We start from the raw sequence: 25,176 nt of genomic DNA, 5'->3' as shown, positions 1-25,176 counted from the left end.
TGTTTGTAACCTGTCAGAAAGAAAAAAAACTATATTCTAGACTCTGTACCTCTGTGCCACACAATCATTCTGATTGTTTCAGCTTTCTAAAGAGGTCAAGCATTTAATGGTAGGCCACAGTGTCCTCTGAAGTAGACAAAGTGCAATGCTGGGGTGAAAAGCCTAGAAGTGGCACATCCCAGATGAGGTTAAACTCTTGCAAGGACATCTAGAATGCAACATTTTGCTCTACAAACTTCCGTCCACTGCCTTTGAGTGGGTACTGTGATCTTTGGTATGATTAGGTGGCAAATTTAGATTTTTGTTACTCCAGAACTATCTTGCAATGCAACTTGCCTTAGGAAGTTAGCTTCAATTATCACCAGAACTCCCTATATGGGCAAAGATGGAACAAACCTCCACACCACCCACACCCAGGAGTCATCAGATTATAAGCCTGTTCACTGGAATTAACCCTTTATGTTGTCATAGGCTATAGTTGCCTTAAGGCAAGATGAGATGTATTTTATATTATTGATCTTTAACTTGTTTAATGCGTTTACTGAACTTTTCTCTTCATGACGCTATAGATTCCTGAAATAGATCAAGATGGAATAGATTAGAGCTTCTGTAATAATTATTGTGCTCTGTGCCTTTAAGATGCCTGTCCACACAGAACAAGGAAGTCACACTCCACAATTTTACAAGTAGATAGTTAATGTGTGTGTCTGTGTGATAAGGTAAAATGGCCTTTATTCCTGTGTCTCAGGATGAGTTCAGCTGTTGTGTTTGTCTGGATCTACTGAAGGATCCAGTGACTGTTTCCTGTGGACACAGTTTCTGTTTGACCTGCATTACAGGCTGCTGGAATCAGGAAGACCAGAAGGGTGTTTACAGCTGCCCCCAGTGCAGGGAGACCTTCACTCCAAGGCCTGTTCTACGCAGAAACACAATGCTGACTGAAGTTATAGAGAAGCTGAAGAAGACCGAACTGCAGTCTGATGCTAAGGCTTCTTCCTACGCCGGACCAGGCGATGTGGAGTGTGACTTCTGCACTGGGAGAAAACATAAAGCCATCAAGTCGTGTCTAACATGCATGGGATCTTACTGTGAGGTTCACATCCAGCCTCACTATGAAGTTACCTGTCTGAAGAAGCACAAGCTGGTTAACGCCATCTCACAGCTACAGGGGAAGATTTGCTCTCAGCATGACAGGATCATTGAGGTGTTTTGCCGTACAGATAAGAAGTTAATCTGTATGCTGTGTTCCATGGACGACCACAACGGACATAAAACTGTTTCAGCTGCAGCAGAACGGACCGAGAAGCAGGTAAATCTATCACCATCTCGCTCTTAGAATAGGCTGAAAAGCAGGTGTGTTTTATTCAGACAAAATAAATAGGGAAAGTATTGGTAACATACAGTACAAACAAAATAACAAATTAAGTAACTATCATGAAAACAGTATACTGTTGACATTTATTATTATTAGTAGTAGTAGTGTTGCACGGTGTATCGATACTAAAAAGGTATCACGATGCCTTCACGCAAAAAACGATAGGATTTCCGACGTTTTTAGAATCGATACTTTTTTTAAAATTAACGTTCTGTGTCTGCGTGAACTGCTGCTCTCACTGCTCCTTGCACGCATCTAGGCAAGTGGGCGTGTCAAGCAGGCAGCTCTGAGTGAGTGAGTGCGCAGCCAACGTCAACATACAGTTTGCCGACCGTCCTCTGCCTTGTGGATAAAACAAAAGGTGAAGTGAAATCTGCAACTATTTCGGATACATCGCGAATAGTGAATGTAAGCCATCAGGTACACAGAGGCCCATTTGTGAAATATGTTTCAAAGTCATTTAAAAGCAGTAGGCTACGCATGGAACTTGGCTAAACACCTCACCAGACATATCCCAACATTTTTGTTCAAAAGAACGACAGGTTAACGAATATGCTATAGAAAACACGACTACATGGTTAGTGCCAAGTTCTTTTCTTCTGTTTTAGTGTAGCCTAAGTGAAACGAGTATGGTTCTCTGGGATAAAGCGAACCTTCCTTCATCAATGAATTTTGACAAGACATAACGAGCTGTAATCATTTTGACGAGACATAACGAGCTGTAATCATAGGGTGCTAATAATCCTAGCTAATAGAGTCCTAATAATAATAGCGGCTTATTGTTACGTGGTAGCAAATCATGTTATCAAAGAAATAGACGTGGCTAATGTAGGAATGCACACAGACATATTGCAACAGGTAATGGTATAGGCCTATCTGACGAAGACCTGAGTGGTTGGAACGTCGTACTTGTACACTAGTGTTAATTTTGTCACCTATTTTTAATTTAGTCTTAGTCTTAGTCTTGTGACGAAATGTCCTTTTAGTCTTTGTCATATTTAGTCATTCAAATATCATTTTTTTGTTAGTCAAGTTTTAGTCAACTAAAAGTCTGCGTCATTTTAGTCTAGTTTTAGCCATAAGAAAACTAAAGTCTTAGTCAGTTTTAGTCAACACATTTTTAGTCTTTTTTTACAACAAATTATTTCTGATTACCATTTTGGGTCAAATAGTGTTTCACACATCTCAATTTTCAACAATATTGTGTGTCCACAGGGCTACTCGTCTGTTATAATTACTCATTCTGATTTTTTGTCAGTCAGTATGTTTACATGCACAGGTAAGTCGAGCTACAGTTATAGCTCGGCTGGGATTTGACCATAGACAGTAAAAGATTTGACTGGATCACTGTCATATTAAGTAGACCAGTGTTTCTCAAAGTGTGGTCCGGGAATCACTGGTGGTCCATAAAGCTATCTCAAGTGGTCCGTGAGCAGGCGTGGTAAAATATAATATAGAGGAGTTGTTTGCAATATTGAACCAACTTGTATGTAAAACAGTTCTGCAACACTGTCTATGTAAGATATGCCAGTTTAAATCATACAGTATGAATCCACACAATAAGCAAAGTGCAAAGACAATAAGCAAGGTGGTTCAGTGAGTAGGCCTATTGTGTAGACTAATTATAGGCTACTGTTGAAGTAGGTCTAATCTTTTTTTTTTTTTTTTAGGGTTAGTTAAGTGGTCCTGAAACTGAAAAAGTTTGAGAAACACTGTGTAGTGAATAAAGTATTAATGTTTTACTCCGCCTCGCTAGATGGCGATATCGTAAACACAACACATTCCCCAAACAGACTCTCCATCTTAGCCATAGCTAACTTGCTAGCGAACTTTCCATATTAGCTTACTTGCTAGCAAACTTTGCATCATCAGTCTAATTAGTTAAATAGTTGACATTACATGATGAACATTTTCGTATGGACATTCTGGTGGATGTTAATTTGTATGAGAGAAGCTTCAACTTCTGGGTATGTAGCATTGTGGCATAAAGCTTAGGTAGTTAGTTGGTAACTCTGGCAGAAATCTCCAGTGTTCTTGTTCCATGTAGTTTAGGTGTTGCAGCCACAGGGTTGCAGCAACAGCAATAGACTAGCCTACAGGAAAGCTGTTAGCATTATGAACTCATTGAATATTTTGAAAACATAACAGCTAGATATTCTGTCTTCTCATTTTGTAGACGAAAATGAAGAGATTTTATCTTAGTTCTTATTTCATGCAAAACATTTTAGTCTCCGTCTTTTTTAGGTCAACAATAATTCATCTTAAGATAGTCTTAGTCAGTGTTTCAGGACATTACTGCCGTCTCGTCATCGTCTCGTCTTAGTCATGAAAAAAAAAGGTGGTTGTGAACATATTTCCTCTTGTCTAGTCTGGCCAGAAATTAACACTATTGTACACTGGTAAAAAAGAGACTATCCTCACATTTTTCCCTTTGCAACTGTCAAAGAAATCCCATGAACACGGAGGGCCTAGGGAAGCCTATACTGTACATCAGATGGCCTAAAAGATTAGGCCCCTCTGCATAGCATTCAGTGATTTGCATGCAGTAATTTCAACACTGACCTTGATCTAGCCTAGTTTGGCTATTTAAAGCTACTTTATTGGCAAAACACAACACAATGTAAATGAACTATAACAAAATAAAGGACTTAATCACACAAAGTAGGCCTACTTTTTTACTGACTATAAAAATAACTAGATGTACCGCATAGCGGTACAAAATATGACCGCCCGCTCAGTCCTGTACATCCGATCCTTGAAAATAAATCACACTTCAATTTGTCTCCATATTTTACTCCATCCTCCACTCTTGAAACTTTTGTGTATGCTTGTTTGGCATGCCTGAGTGTGTGTGTGCGGCTGCACAGAAAGTAACCTACTGGTGCTGAAAAAAGGTGAATAGATTGTAGAATAGCCAAAGAAGATGTAGCATTGTTATAAAACCTTTAAAATCTCTAAACAATCACAAGTAGGGCAGTTCATCACAGTTCATCCATTGCAACTGGATTGATGAAAGGTCACTTACACCTGTAGGCTACATTGTATTTGGGAAAAGCAAAAGGTATCAACATAATGTTATTTATTTATTTATTTATTTTTTTTTTATGTATTTATAAACAAAAACATCTCTGTCAGTTCCATGCCGTTTTCAACAGCTATCAAAAACAAAGGTCATTTTGGATGGGATGGATTTTTTGTGAATATTTCTTCTTCTACATAAGATTTTAGTCATCTTTAGTTCATGTAATACTTTGTTGTCAATGCACAAATTAAGTAACAGTAGTCTGAAAACGTTATTGTTAATGCACAAATTAAGTAACAGTAGTCTGAAACGAAATGCTGTTTTACATCTAACCAGTGGTGCAAATAACTGACATGTCCAAATGGGCCTTGATGAAATCGTTAAGCTAGACTGTTCATACACATTTTAGCGGGCCAAAGTTGAAGAGCTTTTGTCCGTTATTGTTAAATTGCAAATATAGGCTGATTCATGTTCCCTTGCATTGTGTAACTGAGGTCCATGGCTAGTCTGGCTTTCATCAGACCAAGCTCAATCTTTTAAGAAATCAAAAAAAAAATAGCGGGCAGATCAGGCTGGGTTCACCCAGCCTAGTCCATAGGCACCCGATATTGTTTAATTTTCAGATTGAGATATACACGCTCTGGCTATTCTAAATGCAAAAATGCATTAGGGAGTTATGACAAAACTGTAACTAACAAACTAGATCCTAATAGAAAGCTGTTAGCTTCCCTAAGCTACAGGTAGGATTATAAAAGGTAGGCCTATTTACAACATAAATTGTCAATAGGCTATGCTGGCGACACAAATAAAATCTCCTTTGGAAACCAATGGCTTCACGACTTACAGTATCAAAGCGGACTTAAACTGCCATATGCGTGGCGAAAAGTTGTAATAACATTCACGCAGCTCCATGAGTCAAGGAAAGCCTTGAATGAAGTAGCCACTTCTAAATGGGACCCACTACACATAGCTTAAGGTGTGTTGCTAAAAGCAGCCATAATGAAATGAAGGTGTCATTGTTTGGATACTTCACACACCGCGTGCTTTTTAATTTCACAGACTACAACTACCAAGCTGTAATCAAAGCACATCGATTCCCCTCTCACACCCTGCTGCGCACTTAAAACTAAATAAACAGGCGTCTCAGTCTCCACGCATGTATAGGCAAAACTGTATCAGACCCGGTGTAGCGTTGGTAAATCTTCCATTGCACAGAATGATTTTGTAGCCGCGTGCAATAAATGACAGTCGAAAGATACAAACAGTGCTGCTATCAATTTGCTTGGTATAACCGCATTTATAGTTTTCTACAAATGCAATCAATCAAATGGGCCTCCACCACTCAACCAGCGCTAACGGTAACATTACCTAGGTCCTTATTGATATTACAAGATTAGCGTACCTGCAGTAAAAACCAAGCATGTCGATAAACATCCTCAGATTTATTTAAACTTCAAGAAGAAATGGGAATTAAACTTCATGTGAACATCGTCCTGTCCTTATTAGATGTTAAGCTGCGGTGAAATACAGTCCTTGTAGGAAGTGTCCATTGTTTTCCCCAACCCACTTTTAACTTCCAACAAAATTACGTCTCACTGCAGCGATCGCCATCTAGTGGACAAGCGACTACTTATCGCCAATACTGAAAATGCAGCCATGATGATGATGATGAATATTTATTTTGGCTTTCTTTTTTGATCCTACTGAATTTGTAATTATGTATCGGCCGTTCTAATACCGATGGTATGTGGGTGCCTGTGTGTGTGCATGTTTATATGTGTGCACCGCCATTTACAGGCCAATGAGTGTACAGTCACTAAATGTACACATAACCTAATTTTTTAGACCCCCATGGATGAAATTCTCTGAAACTTGGCATACCCCCCCAGACCCCAAAGAGAATGCCAGGTCAATCATACACATAACATTTGGTGCAGTTCTGAACATCTTAACTGAAGATAGGGGCGATTAAAGCAGAATAATATTGCATTTTCATTTTTTTTTACGGAGGTGCAAATCACAAATGAGTGATTATGAGCCAGGTTTATGTGGGCCCTTGAGACCAACATACCATAAAAAGAGAACTGTGTCTGCCCACAGAGAACTGTGTCTGCCCTACACTCCTTCGGGGTCCAGTCCAGCGGGGGCTGCAGATCAAAACGAAAAATGGCGGTTCCATGCTATCCATGTGGGGGTACATGCCCACCAAGTTTTGTACCCGGTCTTTCAGTGTCCGGGGAATCCTTGTTGGTGTCACGTCACTAAATGTACACATAAATTATTTTATTGTAGGGCCCCCATTGACCGAAAAAGTACACAAAACTTGGCATGCATTCGGAGGGTGTCATAATGATCCTACACTTTTAATTTCGTGCAGTTTTGACCTTGTCAGCCAGAGATATTGTGATGAAAACACCTAATTTTTTGCTTTTTTAATTTTTTAACTAGGTGGCTATACATGAAATAAGTGGTAATGGGATGGGTTGACATGCCCCTTAAGACCAACATGCAAAAAAAAGGTGGACCTCCTAGGCCCTCTGAGGTTCTCGAGATATTCACAGAAAACTGTCTCCGGCCACCTACAGGCCAGTTGGTGTATAGTAACATAAATTAATTTATTGTGTGGCCCCCATGAGCGGAATTCCACAAAACTTGGCGTGCATACAGAGGGTGTCATAATGATCCTACACTTCCAATTTAGTGCAGTTTGACTATGTTGGGTCACAATACCTACAATTACAACACCTCATTTTACTTTTTTGTGTTTAACTAGGTGGCGCTATACATGAAATGAGTGGTTTATGGAATGGGTTGACATGGCCCCTTGAGATCAACATACAAAAAAAAAACCCTCACGGTGGTCCTCTAAAGGGGCTACAGATCAAAGCTACAGAAAAGCGATGGTTCCATGCTATCCATGTGGGGTTACATGCCCACCAAGTTTTGTCTACCCGGTCTTTCAGTGTCCGGGGAATCATTGACGGAAATTTGGACATCTTGCGAAAAAAAAAAAAAAAAAAAAAAAAAAAAAAAAAAAAATCTGACTAAACCTATATGACCGCCCGGCTTAAAACTGCTTGGCGGTCATAATAATTATGTAGGAAGTTTAGAACCCAGAATTGACCTGCACACTACAAAAGTGCACGAATTCAACACAAATGACTCAATACACTTGGAGGAGGTATGAGTCCTTTCTTTTCAGATATCTTAGGATTTTGCCATAGTATCGTTTCAGTATCGAGCATCGTTGATATTTATGGCAGGTATCGTATCAAAGTCATGATTTTTTATTATCGTGACAACACTAATTATTAAGCGTTATAGAGGGTGATAAAACAAAAATACTCAACACAAACAAAACATATTGTTCATTTGATTCTGTGTTTTACTTATACATCATTTATAGAACTTTATGGATGATGGCTCAATCATGACTCAAATATTCAGAATAGAATTGGCTACATAGTGTTGATATGTGTGCATCTGTCCATAGACAGAGTTGCTAGGGATGACGGTGGATAACCAGACACAGATCCAGCAGAGAGAGAAGGAGCTGCAAGAGGTCAACCAGGCCCTGCAAACTCTAAAGGTCATAACTGTTTAACATGGCTCATATTTATTCACTGTTGATCATGGATGTACTGATTGTTTGTTAGCCATTGTCATTTAATGTGATAGTAATGCAATTTGATATGGACAAAGAGAAACCAAGTCAAGCATTCATCTTCCCAGAGATAAACTGTAAGTTTGCCTGGAAATTAGCTGGTATGACCTTTGGGGCAGCCGTTGCCCACTGGTTAGCACTCTGGACTTGTAACCGGAGGGTTGCCGGTTCGAGCCCGACCAGTGGGCGGCTGAAAGTGCCTGAGCAAGGCACCTAACCTCTCACTGCTCCCGGCGCCCGTTGAAGCAGGCAGCTCACTCGCGCCGGGATTATTGTGTGCTTCACCTCACTGTGTGTGTGCTGTTTGTGTTTCACTAATTCACCGATTGGGTTAAATGCAAATGGAGACCAAATTTCCCTCACGGGATCTAAAAAGTATATATACTTATATACTTAATACCTTTATATCTCCCATCAGGCCTCTGCACAGAAAGCTGTTGAGGACGCTGAAATAATCTTCACTGAGCTGATCAGCTTCATGGAGCAAAAGCACTCTGAGGTGACTGAGTCGATCAGAGCTCAGGAGAGGGCAGAGGTGAGTCGAGCTGAAGGACTCCTGGAGCAGCTGGAGTTGGAGATCACTAAACTGAAGAGCAGAGATGCTGAGATGGAGAAACTTCTACTGAAAGAGGATTCTATTGATTTCCTCCAGGTAAAGCCACCAACACTGATGTCATTGTCAAGGCTTTTGTAGGTAACATTACATAGTTAGGCTGTTTGACCTAGCTAGCTGTAAGAGGAACAATAAACTCTGTGACTGTAGTATTACATTGAAATTACACAGTGTTCAAGTGTGGCCATGTCCAGGCCCGAATTGGGTGTCGGAAGAATCAGGAGAATTCCCAGCTGAGCAGCTTCACTTTTGGGTCGGTTGAGGGAAAAATATTGACATTTGCCACGTTAGTATCTTCTCTTAAAATAGGCTACACACATTTAGCATTCTATGCCTAACACGCCCAGCCTCTGCATGGGTTATAGCCTACCATGTGAGGGAGTTCTCCCCTCCCAAAAAGAGTTGGTTGGGTCCATATAGTCTGTCTTTTCCAAAAAGTTTTCTCAGATGCCATAGCCCGGCCAGCCATACCGTAGCGAATAGCGATAAGCGTCAGGGAGGATGGATGGCAGAAAGAGGAGGGACTGAAAATGCCAGGTAAAAAAGACGAAACGCATTGGAGAAAATTCTGTGAAAATGTGCCAAGCTTCCAGATTTTTTTGAAGAGAACTGACATAAGTAGCAACTGGTAAAGAGAGATAGCCTATAGGCCTAGGCAATGATTATTAGTGGCGTAATTAGGCTGCTTGGCCATTGTAGCGTTGTCAACCTATTCTCAAGCAACATATTAAATTAATTAAAATATTAGCCTTTTTGTACCATCCAATATGACTATTCATAGACTTTGCAAATATTATGCAAATATTGATAACAAAACTCAAGCCTGACCTGTGTATGTAGTAAAAAGCAGGTCAGCCAGTCCCCCGCTAAAAATGATGCTCGAAATTAGCTATGACTACAGGGACAAGTAATAGAGGATGTTAGAGTAAACCAGTGATTTTTCTTCCGAAGGCCAGCTCACTATGCCTGGCTCTAAGAGAGGGCCAGAGACTCGGAGTATGTCAGTAACAGTAAGGGCCAGAGACTCGGAGTATGTCAGTAACAGTGCTGTGAACATTAGCAGTCTACCTTAGTCGGGGTCCGTTAATGGGCAAAAATGTCCGCACAATGTTTGCCTCCTTGTTGTCCCTGTCAAGGTTAATGGTTGTGGACTCCTCAACAGGCACAGGCAAGATCTATATTTAATCATAGGCTATTGTAATCTAATACCATTGTTAGCTGTGTTTATTTTATATTGCCATCATGCCATATCAATATAAAATGTAATTCAAAAATAGCTCAAATGAAATAATACTAATAAAAAAGACTTTAGCATTCCTAAAGAGTCTCCTAGAGTTTTATGAAGTGCCGGAATTCATTCTAACTGTGTGAAATCTGCTGTCTTAGGAACATTTGAACGAGTGAATAAAAGATAGAGATAATTATCCCAGAAAGTCCCAGAAATATGACTTGAATAGAAGTTAGGCCTGTTAACAATTAAATGAAAACTTTCAGAATACTTTAGAATACATTGTTTGCAGATAGGCCTACGTTTCATTACGTTTTCAATGGCAAACTCGAAACAGCGGCAAACAACCACCAGTGGACAATAAAGTATTACATGTGTACAGTTAAGACTCACCATAGAGAATGAATGGAGGAAATTACCGAGGTTAAAACAATATGAAAGCCTACCCATGCAGAAAAACATGTAAACAATAGTTCAATATGCCTCTTTGTGGAAGAGTGGGATACATTACAAATGCTTTCTTTCTTTCTTACTGTTTTTGTTAACTTGTCAACCTATCCTTGTGGAATAGTGGAATATATTTTGTTAACTTCTCAGTTTAAATACAGGATAGTAAGAGCTGAACTGTTGCTTTATTATGACCGCCCATGTGAAAGCGGTCATCCCTTATAGTGATTGTTAAAGTCCCCCGTCATCTACTTCCTGAATTTTTGGTCAACGATACCCGAAACACCGGGGCACATGAAATTTGGTGGGTACAGTATGTAGCCCTACTAGACTTTTACGGAAACATTTTGTTTGGTCCCCGGGGGTCACTCCCCCTCCGCGCTGGGCCCCCAGAAACCCCAAAAATGCAGTATTTCCTAAATAACTACCTGAACTGTGGCACCGAAGATGAAGACATTTTTATGGTATGTTGATCTCAAGGGCCCACCTCAACCTAGCTCATAATCACTCATGTGTGATTTGCACCCCCTCCAGTAAAAAATGAAAATGCAATATCATTCTGCTTTAATCGCCCCTCTCTTCAGTTAAGATGTTAAGAACTGCACCAAATTGTATGTGTATGATTAACCTGATATTCTCTGGGGGTATGCCAAGTTCGTAGAATTTCATCCATGGGGGGGGTCTAAAAAAATTAAGTTATGTGTACATTTAGTGACTGTACACTCATTGGCCTGTAGATGGCGGTGCCCACATATACACACGCACACACACACAGGCACACACATACTATAGGTATCGGCAATTAGAACGGCCGATACATAATTACAAATTCAGTAGGATTAAAGGAAAACCAAATATTCATCATCATCATCATCATCATGGCTGCATTTCCAGTATTGGCGATACGTAGTTGTTTGTCCACCAGATGGCGCATCTTTGCAGTGAGACTATCTAAAGTGGGTTGGAAAAACAATGGACGCTTCCTACAATGACTGTAGTTTACCGCAGAGAACGTCTAATAAGGATAGGACGATTTTTACATGACATGTAATTCCCATTTCTTCTTGAAGCGAAAATAAATCTGAGAATGTTTTTATCGGACGTGCTTGGTTTTACTGCAGAATGCGTTAATCTTATAATATCAATAGCTAGGACCTAGGTACAATAATGTTACCGTTAGCATTGGTTGAGTGATGAAGGCCAATTTGATTGCATTTGTAGAAAACTATAAATGCGGTTATACCAAGCAAATTGATAGCAGCACTAATTGTATCTTTCGACTGTCATCTCATTTGCTTATGACCACAACCTAGGCTACTAACAGGAGCTAAGTGAGTCAGCCACAACACGTTCGCTACGTGATGGTTTTTTAATGGAAAAAATATATGAAAGATAACCTGTCTATGATGCATCCTCAAGGGCGTAGGTTTGGTCTCAGCTTTGGTGGGAACACATCCACAACTCCTGTTGTCACAATACCAACATTATTGTTTCAATGCTAATAGCAAGTGAAGAATCTCGATTTCGATACTATTGCGATTTTTTAAAATTTGATTTGGTTTGTGTGATTTGTGAGATTCACATCAGTGGCAATTATAGAATTTGATTGACCCTCAACACACACACACACACACACATAGAAAGTGATGGTTGTCATAGGTTTCTTTTTCATATTTTGGAAGTCATATAAACTATAAATGTATATTGATAATTATTTATAGTATGTTATGATCTGCATGATTACTAATAGCTAAACATATTTAGTAATTTGATTACATCATATTGATATTTAAATTATTAGGCTACACTTGTCTATATCATCACATTTGGTGTGTAAATCTAATTTAGTGCCTGTCACTTTAAGAGGAACGTGAATGCTGAAAAATAGTTTCGCAAGTGCAAGGATATGTGGATTCAATTCATAAGGATATGTGGATTCAATTCATCATGTTTGCTATGTCATTAGATAAAATAAATGTTCAAAAAACTAACAAGTCAAAGAAAATATTTCTGGGATGAGAGAGAATAGATAAGTGTCTCGCAATGTTCATTTCTATGAGTATGGAAATGCACCAGTTTATCTTTTATTTCTTTGCATTGTGCAGGCTACATTCACAAATACATTAGCCTACATAAAAAGAATTTAGGAACAGGAAAATGTCTCGGATCCATTTTTTATTGCGACTGCCCTAAGAGTCAGTATTGGTAGCCCTAACAGTCAGTGATGGTAACTTATAGCCTATGTGACTGTCCGTGCGGCACACCCTTATTCAACATGACTCCTAACTTTGGTTGAAAGATTACAGAAGCTAGGTTAGCTGTGACAATATCCTGGGTAATATCCTAACAGCTAATGCTAATGCTAATGCTAATATTTTACACAGTAAAGTCCGCATTTGAAAGCCTGGGCTAATTATTTTGCCTACACTGTAAAAAATAACACTACATCTTACTGCAGTAACACAAGTTATGCTTTTACTTACTATGGGCTGACCTAGTGTTCTTACTAGAGTAACATTAGTAATGTGCGAACTTGCAACAATGGGGTCTAAAACTTGAGATACACAGTAAGCTTCACAACTCAGACCTGAGTAAATTGGACTCCACGCAGTGCACACGCGCCCAGTTAGCAGAGGGAGCATTCTGGATTCCACAGCCAGCGGTCGGCAGTGTTACGGTGTGGCTGACTTTTGGGATGGGAGTGTAACGCAGCTTCACCAGTGACTTTGCTCTGTCTGGTAAGTTTACAGTATGTATTAATGTGTCAAATGTTTACAGTATAGGTTGAACTAACAGCATTTGTGCAAAACTGTACATTCGGTTTCATTAACAGCTGGGGTAATGTTAAGTTCAACTTGCTAAGTGGCCGATATATCGCTAGCTGCTAACAGTTTGCAGCTAACTGATAGCAGCTATCGCGAGTTAACACTGCCTAAGACCATGCAGAGCAGAAAACAAATATTCTAGGTATTCAAGCCCTTTGATATTTTTTGTTATCGAAGTTATGAGGAAGTGGTGGCGCCCTGGGGTCTAGAACTAGGCTGTATAAATTTGCCAATAGCAGTTGTCTTCATGAGCTCTCTTAATGAAGTTTAGTTCTAATCGTTAGCCATTTCTCATGAGAAACGCTTGCTAGCATGCTAAGTTGATTCAAAAGCGTGTACAGATTAAACTGTGTATGGTTTACGTCGATATTCCTACTGTATTGATAAAACAATTAGGATAATTGGACTCATAACCTTACTGACTGAAAAGCCATGGTCTTTTATCTAAAATCTTTCGTTGTGATTTAGCAAGAGGACTTAGGTTGCAGTGTGTGTGGAATTTGAGCGAATGTGCGTTATTGAGGTGCAAAATGGCGTCATATAATTCCAACGTATGATTGACATTTTAAATTCTATTGTGATAAATGTACTAGGCCTGAAGCAATAGAAAAAATTAAGTTGCCAAATCATAATATTTTTTAGCTTAACAGTATTAATTGGGTCTCTGGAGAAATAATTTAATTTAACATTTAATGTGAAACTTAATCAGCTGTTTTAGTTAAACATGGCCAATAGATGCATATTGATAATAATTTTGCCCTCTTTTTCTTTTTTGCAGTTGGAAAACTGAAAATGCAGAGCAATGAACTGGACATGTAAGTTGTGCTTGTTTGGATGTGAAGTCAGAGGTCAGTTGCTCAAACACTACTGATTGAAACATGGAGGTTACACCAGAATACGACCGAAAAAACTGCAGAGGGTGGTGAAAACTGGCCAACATCACCGGTTCCTCACTCCCCTCCATCAAGGCCATCCAGGGCAAGTGATGCTTCGTGAAGCGGCGCAGCATCATCAAAGACTTTTCTCACCTCAACCACAGACTGTTCACCCCACTCCCCTCTGGGGGCGTTACAGGTCTCCCTGCACCCAAACCAGCAGGTTCAGAGGAAGCTTCTTCCCTCGCGGCTGTCACCCTACTGAACTCTAGCTCTGCATCCCGGTGACAACCAACCAACTAAGCCCCGCCCGATGCCTCCTTGCCTGTGCCTGTTGAGGTGTCCACCATGACCATGGAAACCTTGACGGGGGACACCCACCCCCCGCGGACAATTGCCCTATCCCACCCATAGTGTTCTATTTATTTACAAATGTACATACTGTAATTACACTTATACATGGCATTTTCTACTGCTCTTCATACTATTCATCCTGCACATACCGTTATTCTTACTACTGTTATAATGTTACTGTTTCTGCACTACAGTACTGTTACCACACTGCACATAGCTGTATACTGTACATATATGTCTATATGGTTCATACCGAATATCCATATTTATTCTGCTAATACATTGCACATATTTATATATAATTTATATTACTCTAAACCACCTTCTGTAAACCAACTGTATACTACTGTTTACACCGCATATTTCTTATCCTGTCCAGAGCCATAGAGAGAAAGAGTTGCGACAGTCCCATTGGACTCCGTTTATGCGGCTTTTGCCGCCTACTTCGGGGTATGCAGCCCTCGCGGTTCAAAAAGCCATTCTATGGCGTTGGACATCATTCACTTCCATTGCTGACTGTCGAGTAACTTCTGAGGTAAGTTGATTAAATAGCTACCTGTTTTGAATTGTCAACTGTCTATATTGTATCATAGGCCCTTTATGATGCATATACTGATCTTTGTTGTATGTACACAGCGTAATTATATATATATATTTTTTTTATCTTGGTAGGCGACCGATTGCCTGCTAGTTTGTTAGCTTGACTTGCCTTCTGTGAAGGTAACGTTATATCCAGGGGTAAATTGATTAAATAGCTACCTGTTTTGAATTGTCAACTGTTTATATTTTATCAGAGGCCCTTTATGATGCATATACTGATCTTTATTTGTATGTACACAGCGTAATTATATATATGTTTTTTGATTGCCTGCTAGTTTGTTAGCTTGACTTAAGCCCTCTGTAAAGGTAACGTTAACGTTATATCCAGGCGTAAATTCATTAAATAGCTACCTCTTTTGAATTGTCAACTCTGTATATTATATAAATAGGCCCTTTATGGTGCATATGCTTATATTTATTTGTATGTGCACAGTGCAATTTATATATATTTTCTTAACTTGGTAGACAACCCGATTTTCAGTCATTGCCTGCTACTTAGTTATCTCCGATTTTGCGAGCTGTGAAGAAGGTATCGCTACACCAAAAATTACGAAGTTAAGTAGTGAATCTCTGACATATTTTATTTGGTAAATTATTGATGTTAGATTACTAGGATCATTAAGGTTGATTAAGGGCGTTTTTTTTTTGGTTGTATCTGCTGAACCTGGCGGTGTTAGCTAGTCAGCTGAGTACTGTGTATCTGATGCTAGTAGAAATAAGGTTTGTTTAATTACACCCTTGAAAGGGCTGTTGGATTGCATGTAAGAATACAAATTATTTTACACAAAAATTATCATAAGCCATAATGAGCTTTAAAATGTTTATTACTCAGACAGTAGTGTGACTAATTTGTTTCTGTTGCTGGTCCGGTCATTTGCAGGTTTTCTCGGCTGACCATTGTCATCCATATTTTCATCGCGATCTTTGTCCTTGGGAAGCCATACATGCGGTAACCCTTCTCGGACCGATTGGTGCATCCAAATGCTGCACAGCCAACCATGGTATGACCACTGATTTACAAAATGATAGTTGTAACCAATGAACCCGCGACACCATTGAACATCACAGAGGCGGGTGACAACTTTTCCTCAACCACCTGCCCTCTGACTTTTGAGAATAGGTCAGAGGTCAGAGTTCATAACCAAACAAGGATCCTCCCTCCCTCTCTCTCCTCAACCACTTTTGAATTTGCTCAGGGCTATTATAAGTGTGGTAAAAGTATAGTATATTTCTTGGCGTTATAATATGTTGTGAATGGTTTGCCCTATATATAGTGTTACCTGCTGTGTCCATTGTTGAATCTATTATCGCCCTATTTCGCTTTATCTGCTTTTTAGTGTCCAGGACACAGATGAAGAGGATGTTAGTATGCGTTGTCGAGAGGAACTGCCCTACAGTGACTGGCCATAGTGAATAGTGGAACTCCACAGGTGTGAGTCTGATGTATGCAAGAGAAAGTATTTTTCTAGGCAGTCCTGAGTGAACTGGCTTGTTAGAATATATTTTGTGCCCCTGTCTCAACAGAACTTGCTGGACCACCAGTATCGTTGTTGTGGCCACTGTACGTATGTTTGTTGATATTATTCATGCTTGTTCCTTGTTCATGCTTGTTCACATTTTTTTTGTTCCACACTGTTCATTTTTATCTTATGCCAGGTACCTTTATTATGAATGTTGTCCTTCCTTTCAGCCCTGATGCATTCTGAAGCCTGATGTATGTGGAGGATTTCTTTTTATGTATTAATCACTTATAATATTCCTCCCTGTTCCTTCACTTTGTTCTTGTTTTTCCAGTTAGATACACACACACACACATCTTGTTGTCTCACTCAGTATTTTTTATTAAACAATATTTGATTCATTTATCCAAGCTTAATGAGTTGTTATTCTTTAATATATTTGATTCTTTGTGCATGGCTTAGTATTAAAATTATCATGGTTGTGTGGTCAACTCCTGCCTCATCAGAAGAAGTGGGTGTAAATGCTGAATGGACTGTTCTTTCTCAAAAAAGTACAACGGAGTCCAATGGGAGTGTCGCCTGTCACTGTTCTCTATCACTCTCTCTGCAGCTAACCTTACTCTTACTCTGTGCATTAACCCAGAGCCGTAGAGAAAAATCTTAATAGCTCTGCACTTACCTATAGACCCAAACATATAAGCATAATGCTTTTGATAATATGTGAATGGCTTAATCTTAAAAATATGTTTTTAGTCTTAACATGATCATGTTTCACGTTGTGGTCTGGGGGTGACCACTTATCAGAAGTGAGCTAGCTGCTAGGCAAATGCTGAATGGACCACGGCAGGCGCTATACGAAGGTAAGCTAATGGCTGAATCGAATTTATAAGCAAAATCCGCGGTAATCAATAATACAGCCCAGTTCGCGATAAAATGAAAATCATGAGACATCTGTCATCACATGAATGATATGGAAAAAAAACTTAAGTTAGAGCCGTTCTAGCCTGTACTTCTGTCCATGCGAACATGAACATAAGCTTTTCCTCCAAAATGTAAAACGTATCTAAGTAATATACAGCTTTTTCGTTGTCACCCTGCCTCTCAAAAGGCAAAACTGACATTAACAAATATGTAATCATGCAATAACAGCTGAAAAAGTAGTAGGGTGTATGTTTATATATATATTTACCGTTAAATAGCATAATCGCTGCTGTCTGTCCCATAGAAGAACATGACAGCCAGCGTTATGTTTTGGAACTATAGCGGTTTACACGAACCACGTGACTGCACTGGCGGTGACATCAAAGAGTGTCGCAACTCTTTCTCTCTATGGCTCTGATCCTGTCTATGCACCACCTGTCTTTGTATATCACATTGCATTTTTCTGCTTTTTTTTCACTTCTAGTTAGATGCAAACTGCATTTTGTTGTCTTTGTACTTGTACTCTGCAAAATGACAATAAAGTTATCTAATCTAATAGTGCCAACTATTTGTGTATATTCTGCAAGTAAACTTTACTGTCCAACATAAAGTACCCTTTACAACTCAAAGTAAGGGTAACTCATTTAACAGTAGTAAATACAACTTTGTTTCAAGTAAGCTTTACTCGAGGGCATGAAGTAAACTTTACTAGTTGGAAGTAAGTAACCAGAACTTTAAAGTCTTAAGTAAGGATAACTTCTTCTAAGTAAGCATTACTTGTAGACATCAAGTAAACATAACTTGGAAGAAAAAAGTTTTGTTTACTTAACTTATTTAAGGCAACGAGTTTCCACCCTTTTTTCAAGTAACCATTACTTATTATTTTTTACAGTGTAGACTGCAATGAAAAAGCTTCGTATTTGTGGGTGACATAGCTTATCTACAAACCACAAAAAGGGGCAAACATGTACATGCTGAAGGGCAAAGGGAATATCACAATGTTTTACTCTGGCCTTTTTTGGGATAGGCTATGTATTGGCAGACAGCCCTAACTTACCGTTGTCGTTGACACACCCGCTCGCTTGACTGACGGGTGCAAACAAGTAGCCTACAGTAGCCTGTGCTTTGTCACTCTCTGTGCGTGTAGGCCTACTTCAATTCTCTAGGCTACTTCAATCCTCTATTTTCAAAGGTGATTCAAGTAAGGAAGAGCATGGCCCAAAGTGAGGTAACTAGGACTGAAGGGGGTTTGGGGGTTCCATGTTCCATATGTGTTGTGCATGCATTACTTGAAAAGAACTAGCTCCAGTTATGTATGAACAGTGAGGTAATCTCTTGTGAAAAACGTGAACTTGAAGAAGTGAAAATTGAACAATATGAACTATGAATATTGAACAACTTGAAGCTACATCTATAAGTGTGAACATGCTTAACAAAATATGGGAACAAAACATGGGAACTAAGCGTGCATTACGAATATAATCAGTGGGAGCCCTGCTTGTTTCCCTGCAACAAGAAGCTTCCATCTGGGGGTGATGGAAGACAGTGACACCCTCAGTGTGTTTGAAATGTCCAGTCGATTGCGCAATTTGTCTAGTTGCAGTCATTGCTGAAAGCCCGGCCTCGCATACATACGTGGTGGGAAACGTTTTCAGCGCTTTTACGGCTATCTCGGGATATTCTGCTTTGGTTTTGATCCAAAAACCCGCCAGAGAGGTTTCCTTATACACACTCTTAAGACCAACGTCATTTGCAATTTCGATCAACTGCTCTTCCTCCTGCGCTGACAAGTTAGGACTATTCGGGATATTGACAAATGGGTTGCGGGACCCACTCATTGGTTTGCCGTGAATCTTTGAAGGATGGGAAGTAACGCTCAAACTCATTTGAGAGCGCAACAAGGTGATCGCGCACCAGCTGGGAGAGAAAGGGCCCTGCCTCAGTCTCTCCCAAAACCCCCACTACTTTTTGGAACATATCAAATACACCCCGGTCCACTCGTCGTCCCTACAAATCAAGCTTGGCTTTAAATGCAGCGACTTTATCTGCCAGTTTAAAGACAGTCGTCATTCTCCCCTGGAGTGACAGGTTGAGGTCATTAAGCAACCCGAATATGTCACACAGGTAAGCGAGTTTTGACACCCAGTCCTCATCACTAAAATGTGCAGCTCATTCTAGCAGTTTAGCTAACTTCGTGTGACACTACCGTTCGCCAAGAACTGATCAAGTGAAGTGAGCTGACCTGAGGCTGCGCAGCGCTGAAGGCAATACAGTGGGCAGTGCTTCGACTTGGCCAGCTTCACTCGCGGTCTGCGCGTGGGATCACGCGGTATCACGCGACTTTAATTTGTATTTTCCCAGTGTGACGCTGCAACAACCCAAACAACCGGTAGATGGCTCAAGTGAGCAGGGTGTCTCGTAAAAAGAAATGGAGCCTGGAAAACCCTACACAGACTTCACTACAAACTTTACACTACAAACAGGTTTAGAAATAATTTAATAGCCAGAAATATGCCTGCCCTGCCCTAATAAAGAAATATTTGGTTAACTGCGAGTGAATCCCATTTGCAGCCGTAGAAGAAACGCAGGACAAATGAAACATTCTGGTTTTCTCCGAGTGCAACGATGATAGACAGACATCATTTGGACAAAATATAGAGCATATTAACCTCCGTTGCTCAGCCAAATGCCTTCCTGTTACGTCCTGTTATCACGGGGTTACAGGCGATAAACGATTTTTGATGGTCACAAGTTTACTTCATTAGTGGTTTAATTTTTTGATTATTTGAGTGATTTTTCATTTAAAGGTTTGACTTAGTGCTTATTCAGTAGAGCATTTAGTGCTCTTCCCAATCCCAGACGTTCACATTGCATGTTTGTTTGTAATGGATGCAACCGCTTGAGATCGCTTGTCATAGGCGCCCGATACGTGGGTGCTCCGTCTCTCGGCACCCACTGAAAACATCGAGCACCCAAGTGTGACAGCTTACAGTCCCGCTAAATTTACATTCATTTAAAATCAAACATGCGCGGTTTATGTTAAATTCAGCATCTCTCATAATATGATTGGATATGTTGCTGTCAATTCCCTACTTCATATACTAACCACCAATGAGAGCGTCTCTCGTATGAAAATTCCTGTATGTAAAAGTGTTGAAGGCGGGACAGACAGACGTAAGAAAATAGACCTTGCAAAATGCAAACGTGCGTGCAATCAAACAACTGCATATAGGCCTATGCCATGTAAAAAGCGTGACATTATTGCGAATTAAATTTATTTTAGTTTGCATGCATTTTTTTTTAAACTCATGTCGTAGGCTACGGCCCGGTTAGGAATGTCCTGCGGCCCGGTGGTTGGGGACCGCTGGTCTATGTGATTAAAAAACATGTGTGTGTGAAGTATCCAAACAATGATAACGCTTTCATTATGGCTGCTTTAGCCACAGACCTTGAGCTACTGTACAGTGGGTTGGGTTCCATTTAGAAGTGTCCACTTCATTCGCGCTTTCCATGATTAACACAGCTGCGTGAAATGTATTACTACTGATATGCAAAACTATTAACTTTTCGCCAAGAGGTGGAGTCCGCTTGATACTGTAAGCCATTGGTTCTCAAAGGAGATTTTATTTGGGTCGCCAGCATAGCCTAGTGACCATTTATGTTGTGTAGTAGCCTAATAGGCCTAGCATAGGGCCTACCTTATATAGCTTATATAGTTTGTTAACAGTCACGGTTTTGTCATAACTCCTCTATGCATTTTTGCATTTAGAATAGCTCTGAAACCGGGGGCGAACACGCGTCGCAGGGGCCAGTCGTGGATATCTCAATCGCCAAATTAAACAATATTTCTATCAGGTGCCTACCATGGACTAGGCTGGGGGAACTCAGCCTGATCTGCCGGCGATTTCTTTTTCGATTTCTTAAAAGATTGAGCTTGGTCCAGGGGCGATTCTAGACCTAGAGCTTTGCTGGGGCACAGGCCCCCAACATAAAAAAAAAAAAATGAACTGTGCGCGCAATATGAAATAAATGGCTAGCCTGATTTGGACCATCACATATCTCCCCTAGGTCACAGACATCCTCCTCCATACTCTGAATAGTTTTACGTCTAGCCCCCATCATGTCCTCATCCGTTTCTTGCCTGTCTCTCTCCTCCTCCTCCTCCTGCCTGGTATTGGACTGCCCAGCCTGTGCTGTTTCTCCCCTCTCATCGACCTTCTTCTCCTCATCCTCCTCCTCCTCCAGCACTCTCTCCCTCAATTGTTGTAGCAGCCACTATCCAGCAACATCCAAACACATAGGCATAAGTAGGCCTATACTCACTGCATGAATTTAATAGGCTTTCCTACTAACACAAGGGAAGCTTATTTTTAGTCAAAATTGAGATATACTTCCCTCCCAGGCAAGGGTCCTATAGACATTCTGGCAATACTGCAGTTCTTTGTAGCTTAAATAGCCTACTAAAGCCTTCATACTGACTTTTGGTGATAATTTGCAAATGTAGCCTATAATAATATACACAGATGGCTACTCTGATTCTGTGTATATTATTATAGGCTACATTTATTCTAATGCAGCAAACTTAAATAAGTTTGCCATTAAACCATTGATCAAATCACAGCATTGGCTATTACCAGCATAAATGTTAATGTTACCGTTAATGTGGGCAAAATTATCATACCTCCCTCATCCTCCTCACTGTTCCTCTCCCTCTGCCTCTGTTCAGGAAGAATTTTCTGATGTCCATCTCTGAATAGTTTATCAGAAGGCTATGTTTAGTTTTACAGTAGGACAGCTTCACTAACAGTATAGGCTACTTTTACAGGACTCTCTCTACAGTATACGTATAAATCCGTATTAATTGTCCGCATGTGTGCATGCAGCCTACGCATGGTGTGAATGTGTGTGTGAGGGAGAGAGCACAAGCTGGTAAACTGTTGCTAAATTTAGGCTACAATGACGCTAAGCATTGAAAAACAGATGCTAGTTATGTGGGTAACACTCTCTAACAGCAATACATTTGTCTTGATCAATTTGTTGCAACATTAAACAGGGGACGACTTACTCTATGCTCAAAGTGATGTAACGAGCTCCAGCGTATTCCACAGTGTATGTGTGTGCAGTAAAACGAAACACTTGAAAGAATCATGTGAACGATTTTCATTGGTTGTTGCGTTCAATCTTAGCCAGCGGTGCTATTTCCTGATTGGCTATTATGGTCCCTTTCTTTATTCCTTTCTTGTTTTTTTTATTGGCTGGTAAGTGACAGGCTCGAGCCATGATTAAAGCAGGCAAGGAGATGCGCTCATGAATGAAGCTAGAGCCGCGCTAGGATTTTACTGGGGCACTGGAGACTTTTACTAAGGCAGTGAATAAGGTCTAGTGACGCCCCTGGCTTGGTCTGGCGAAAGCCAGACTAACCATGGACCTCATAGTTGCAAAATGCAAGGGAACATGAATCAGCCTATTATTTGCACAAACAATAACGGACGGTAGCTCTTCAACTTGGCCCGTTAAAATGTGTATGAACAGTCTAGCAACGCATTTCATGAAGGCCCTTTTGGACATGTCAGTTATTTGCACCACTGGGTAAAACTGCATTTTGTTTTAGACTACTGGTATTTAATTTGTGCATTGACAATAAAGCTGAATATCATATGAACTAGATGACTAAACTTATGCATATGTAGAAGAAGAAACATTCACAAAAATCCATGACATGACCTCTCTTCTTGATAGCTGTTGAAAACTGCATGGAACTGACAGGGATTGTTTTGTTTAATAATAAATAAATACATTATGCTGCTAACTTCTGCTTTTCCCAAAATACAATGTATCCTACAGGTGTAAGTGACCTTTCATCAATCCAGTTGCAATGGATGAACTGTGATGTACTGCCCTACTTGGGATTGTTTAGAGATTTGTAAGGTTTTATAACAATGCTACAACTTTTTTGGCTATTCTACAATCTATTCACCTTTGCAGCGCCAGTAAGCTACTCTGTGGAGCTGCACACACACACACAGGCATGCCAAACAAGCATACACAAAAGTTTCAAGAGTGGGGGATGGAGTAAAAGATGGAGACAAATTGATTAGTGTGATTTATTTTCGTGGAACGGATGAACAGGACTGAGCGGTGGTCATATTTGTACCGCTATGCGGTACATCTAGTTTATCTAATTTCCATCCCCATGGAAAAAGTGGGCCGGTCTTGCGCCTGAAACTCCCGGGCTGAAAAGTGGCCCAACTCCGGCCCTGGCCATGTCCTAAAATGGCAATTCAGTACAATTAGTATGGTCTTGTTTGCGGTTCAGAAAACAATATTTTTGGTGATTCCATCTTTAATATGGGCTAGAACCCCTAGACTCTTTGTATGATAACATACATTTTCTTAATTCTAGATAGCACTAGGGTAAAAGATTCTAGAGGGCATGTACACTTTCACAGAAACCGAGTGCATTAGTATGTTGATGATGTCTGTGTCCCCCCTATAGAGCTTTGATGCCTGCTGCACTTCACCTGTGTCAAGGGTGCCTTCCAGTATAACTTTCACTCCACATCTCTCCTCAACTGACATTAAGAGGTCGGCCCTTGAAGAAATACAAGAACAAACAGTGTTGAGGTTAAATTCAGGTGAGGTGCTTCAAGGTGGTTATGTCATCTGTGTAAAAAGGTTTTGTACTACATATTTTAATACCTCAGCATTTTACAGAGAGACAGGTGTGCAGTCAGCAACGGAGTGAACCTGAGGTTGTGGGTCCACAAACCTCAACACTGGGAGACATGGCAGCTGGTCATGTGACCTGTACATCCATGTGCAGCACGGGGAGGATGATTTACAGGGTGTCCCCCACACCCATGATTCTCTTTTGTTGATAATACCATGACTCCTCTGAAAATGTCTTTGCTATTTTAATATATTTTAGTCTTTTAATATTTCAGTTTAGATCGACAAAATTAGTATAGATAAAAACAAATTGAATCATTTTTGAGGGTTTGTTTCTAGAATAAATTGAATAATGCTGTAGTATTGTTGTATTTCTCTAATAATACACTTTAATAATCATATTCTATCAAATCAATTTGTGTCACAGAGTTCAGGGTGGGGGACAGAGTCCGAGTGAAAGCTTCTGTTGGAGTGCCAGAGAGGGAATGGGGAAAAATCACTCACAGTAGTGTGGGTGTGATAAAAAATGAGGCCCTCATGATGTTTAGATTGGTCTCTGAAGTCCTCATGCATGAATGAGTGTATTGCTTGTTGAATCCTGGTATTTATTGGTTACTATACGTTACTATGAACTAATGATGTTAAAACTGACTCTGTGTTCTCTCCTGTCCCCATAGTGCTCAAGGGTCCTGAGCAGTCTGGCTGGCAAGCAGAACCCTCAGAGATGGACCTGGTCATCTGATACATCACATACATGACCTGATTTAGAGGTTATGACCTGACCTCTGAGCTTTATGAATGTCATAAAGTGCAAGAGCAAAGTGCTGCATGCACAGAAAACAACATGATTCAATTTTATGACTGCTTTTGACACACCCATCATTTACTTTAGCCTTCCAGGATCTCCATTGAGTAGCTTTGTCCTGAAGAAGTAAACCAAAATGTGGAAACAATTTGTGATTTTTATAAACAGGTGTGTTGGCTTGTAGCTAGTGAACTGTGCCGTTTTTTGACCATTTTTTAAAGGGGAACTTGGCAACTATTTCAACGTAATAAACCCGTTTAGAAATCATTCGGATGGTTAAATGACCTGTTCCGGTGAAAATGGTGACTTTCCCCGCTG

General features: G+C 40.1%; 1 protein-coding gene and 1 long non-coding RNA gene across 4 annotated transcripts; both read left to right on the top strand.

The window, feature by feature from the left end:
- The first annotated feature begins 663 nt into the window (after window positions 1-663).
- LOC125292393 (E3 ubiquitin/ISG15 ligase TRIM25-like) lies at window positions 664-25,131 on the top strand. 2 transcript variants are annotated; one of them, XM_048239656.1, is made up of 5 exons: window positions 664-1,309; window positions 7,891-7,986; window positions 8,480-8,713; window positions 23,881-24,019; window positions 24,731-25,131. In XM_048239656.1, exons 1-5 carry the CDS (start codon window positions 725-727, stop codon window positions 24,793-24,795), a joined length of 1,119 nt encoding a protein of 372 aa, XP_048095613.1. In that variant the 5' UTR covers window positions 664-724; the 3' UTR covers window positions 24,796-25,131. The 2 variants fall into 2 exon arrangements, with proteins under 2 accessions (XP_048095613.1, XP_048095614.1); XM_048239657.1 differs by lacking the exon at window positions 7,891-7,986.
- On the top strand, window positions 15,937-16,868 carry LOC125292404. Of its 2 annotated transcripts, XR_007193179.1 has the most exons (3): window positions 15,937-16,004; window positions 16,341-16,433; window positions 16,528-16,868. It is a non-coding gene; the product is annotated as an uncharacterized LOC125292404 (long non-coding RNA). The 2 variants fall into 2 exon arrangements; XR_007193178.1 differs by lacking the exon at window positions 15,937-16,004 and having other exon boundaries at window positions 16,247-16,433.
- Window positions 25,132-25,176: the final 45 nt, after the last annotated feature.

The sequence above is a fragment of the Alosa alosa genome, chromosome 3 (genome assembly GCF_017589495.1).
Source record: "Alosa alosa isolate M-15738 ecotype Scorff River chromosome 3, AALO_Geno_1.1, whole genome shotgun sequence".
Lineage (NCBI taxonomy): Eukaryota > Metazoa > Chordata > Actinopteri > Clupeiformes > Clupeidae > Alosa > Alosa alosa.
Note: the sequence above shows the minus strand (reverse complement) of the source record. Positions and strands in the feature narration are given on the sequence as shown.

Coding starts and splice junctions, on each gene's coding strand:
- LOC125292393 (XM_048239656.1), top strand. CDS start 725: ATGGCCTTTATTCCTGTGTCTCAGGATGAGTTCAGCTGTTGTGTTTGT. Junction 1,310..7,890: donor CAGAACGGACCGAGAAGCAG/GTAAATCTATCA, acceptor ATCTGTCCATAG/ACAGAGTTGCTAGGGATGAC. Junction 7,987..8,479: donor AGGCCCTGCAAACTCTAAAG/GTCATAACTGTT, acceptor ATCTCCCATCAG/GCCTCTGCACAGAAAGCTGT.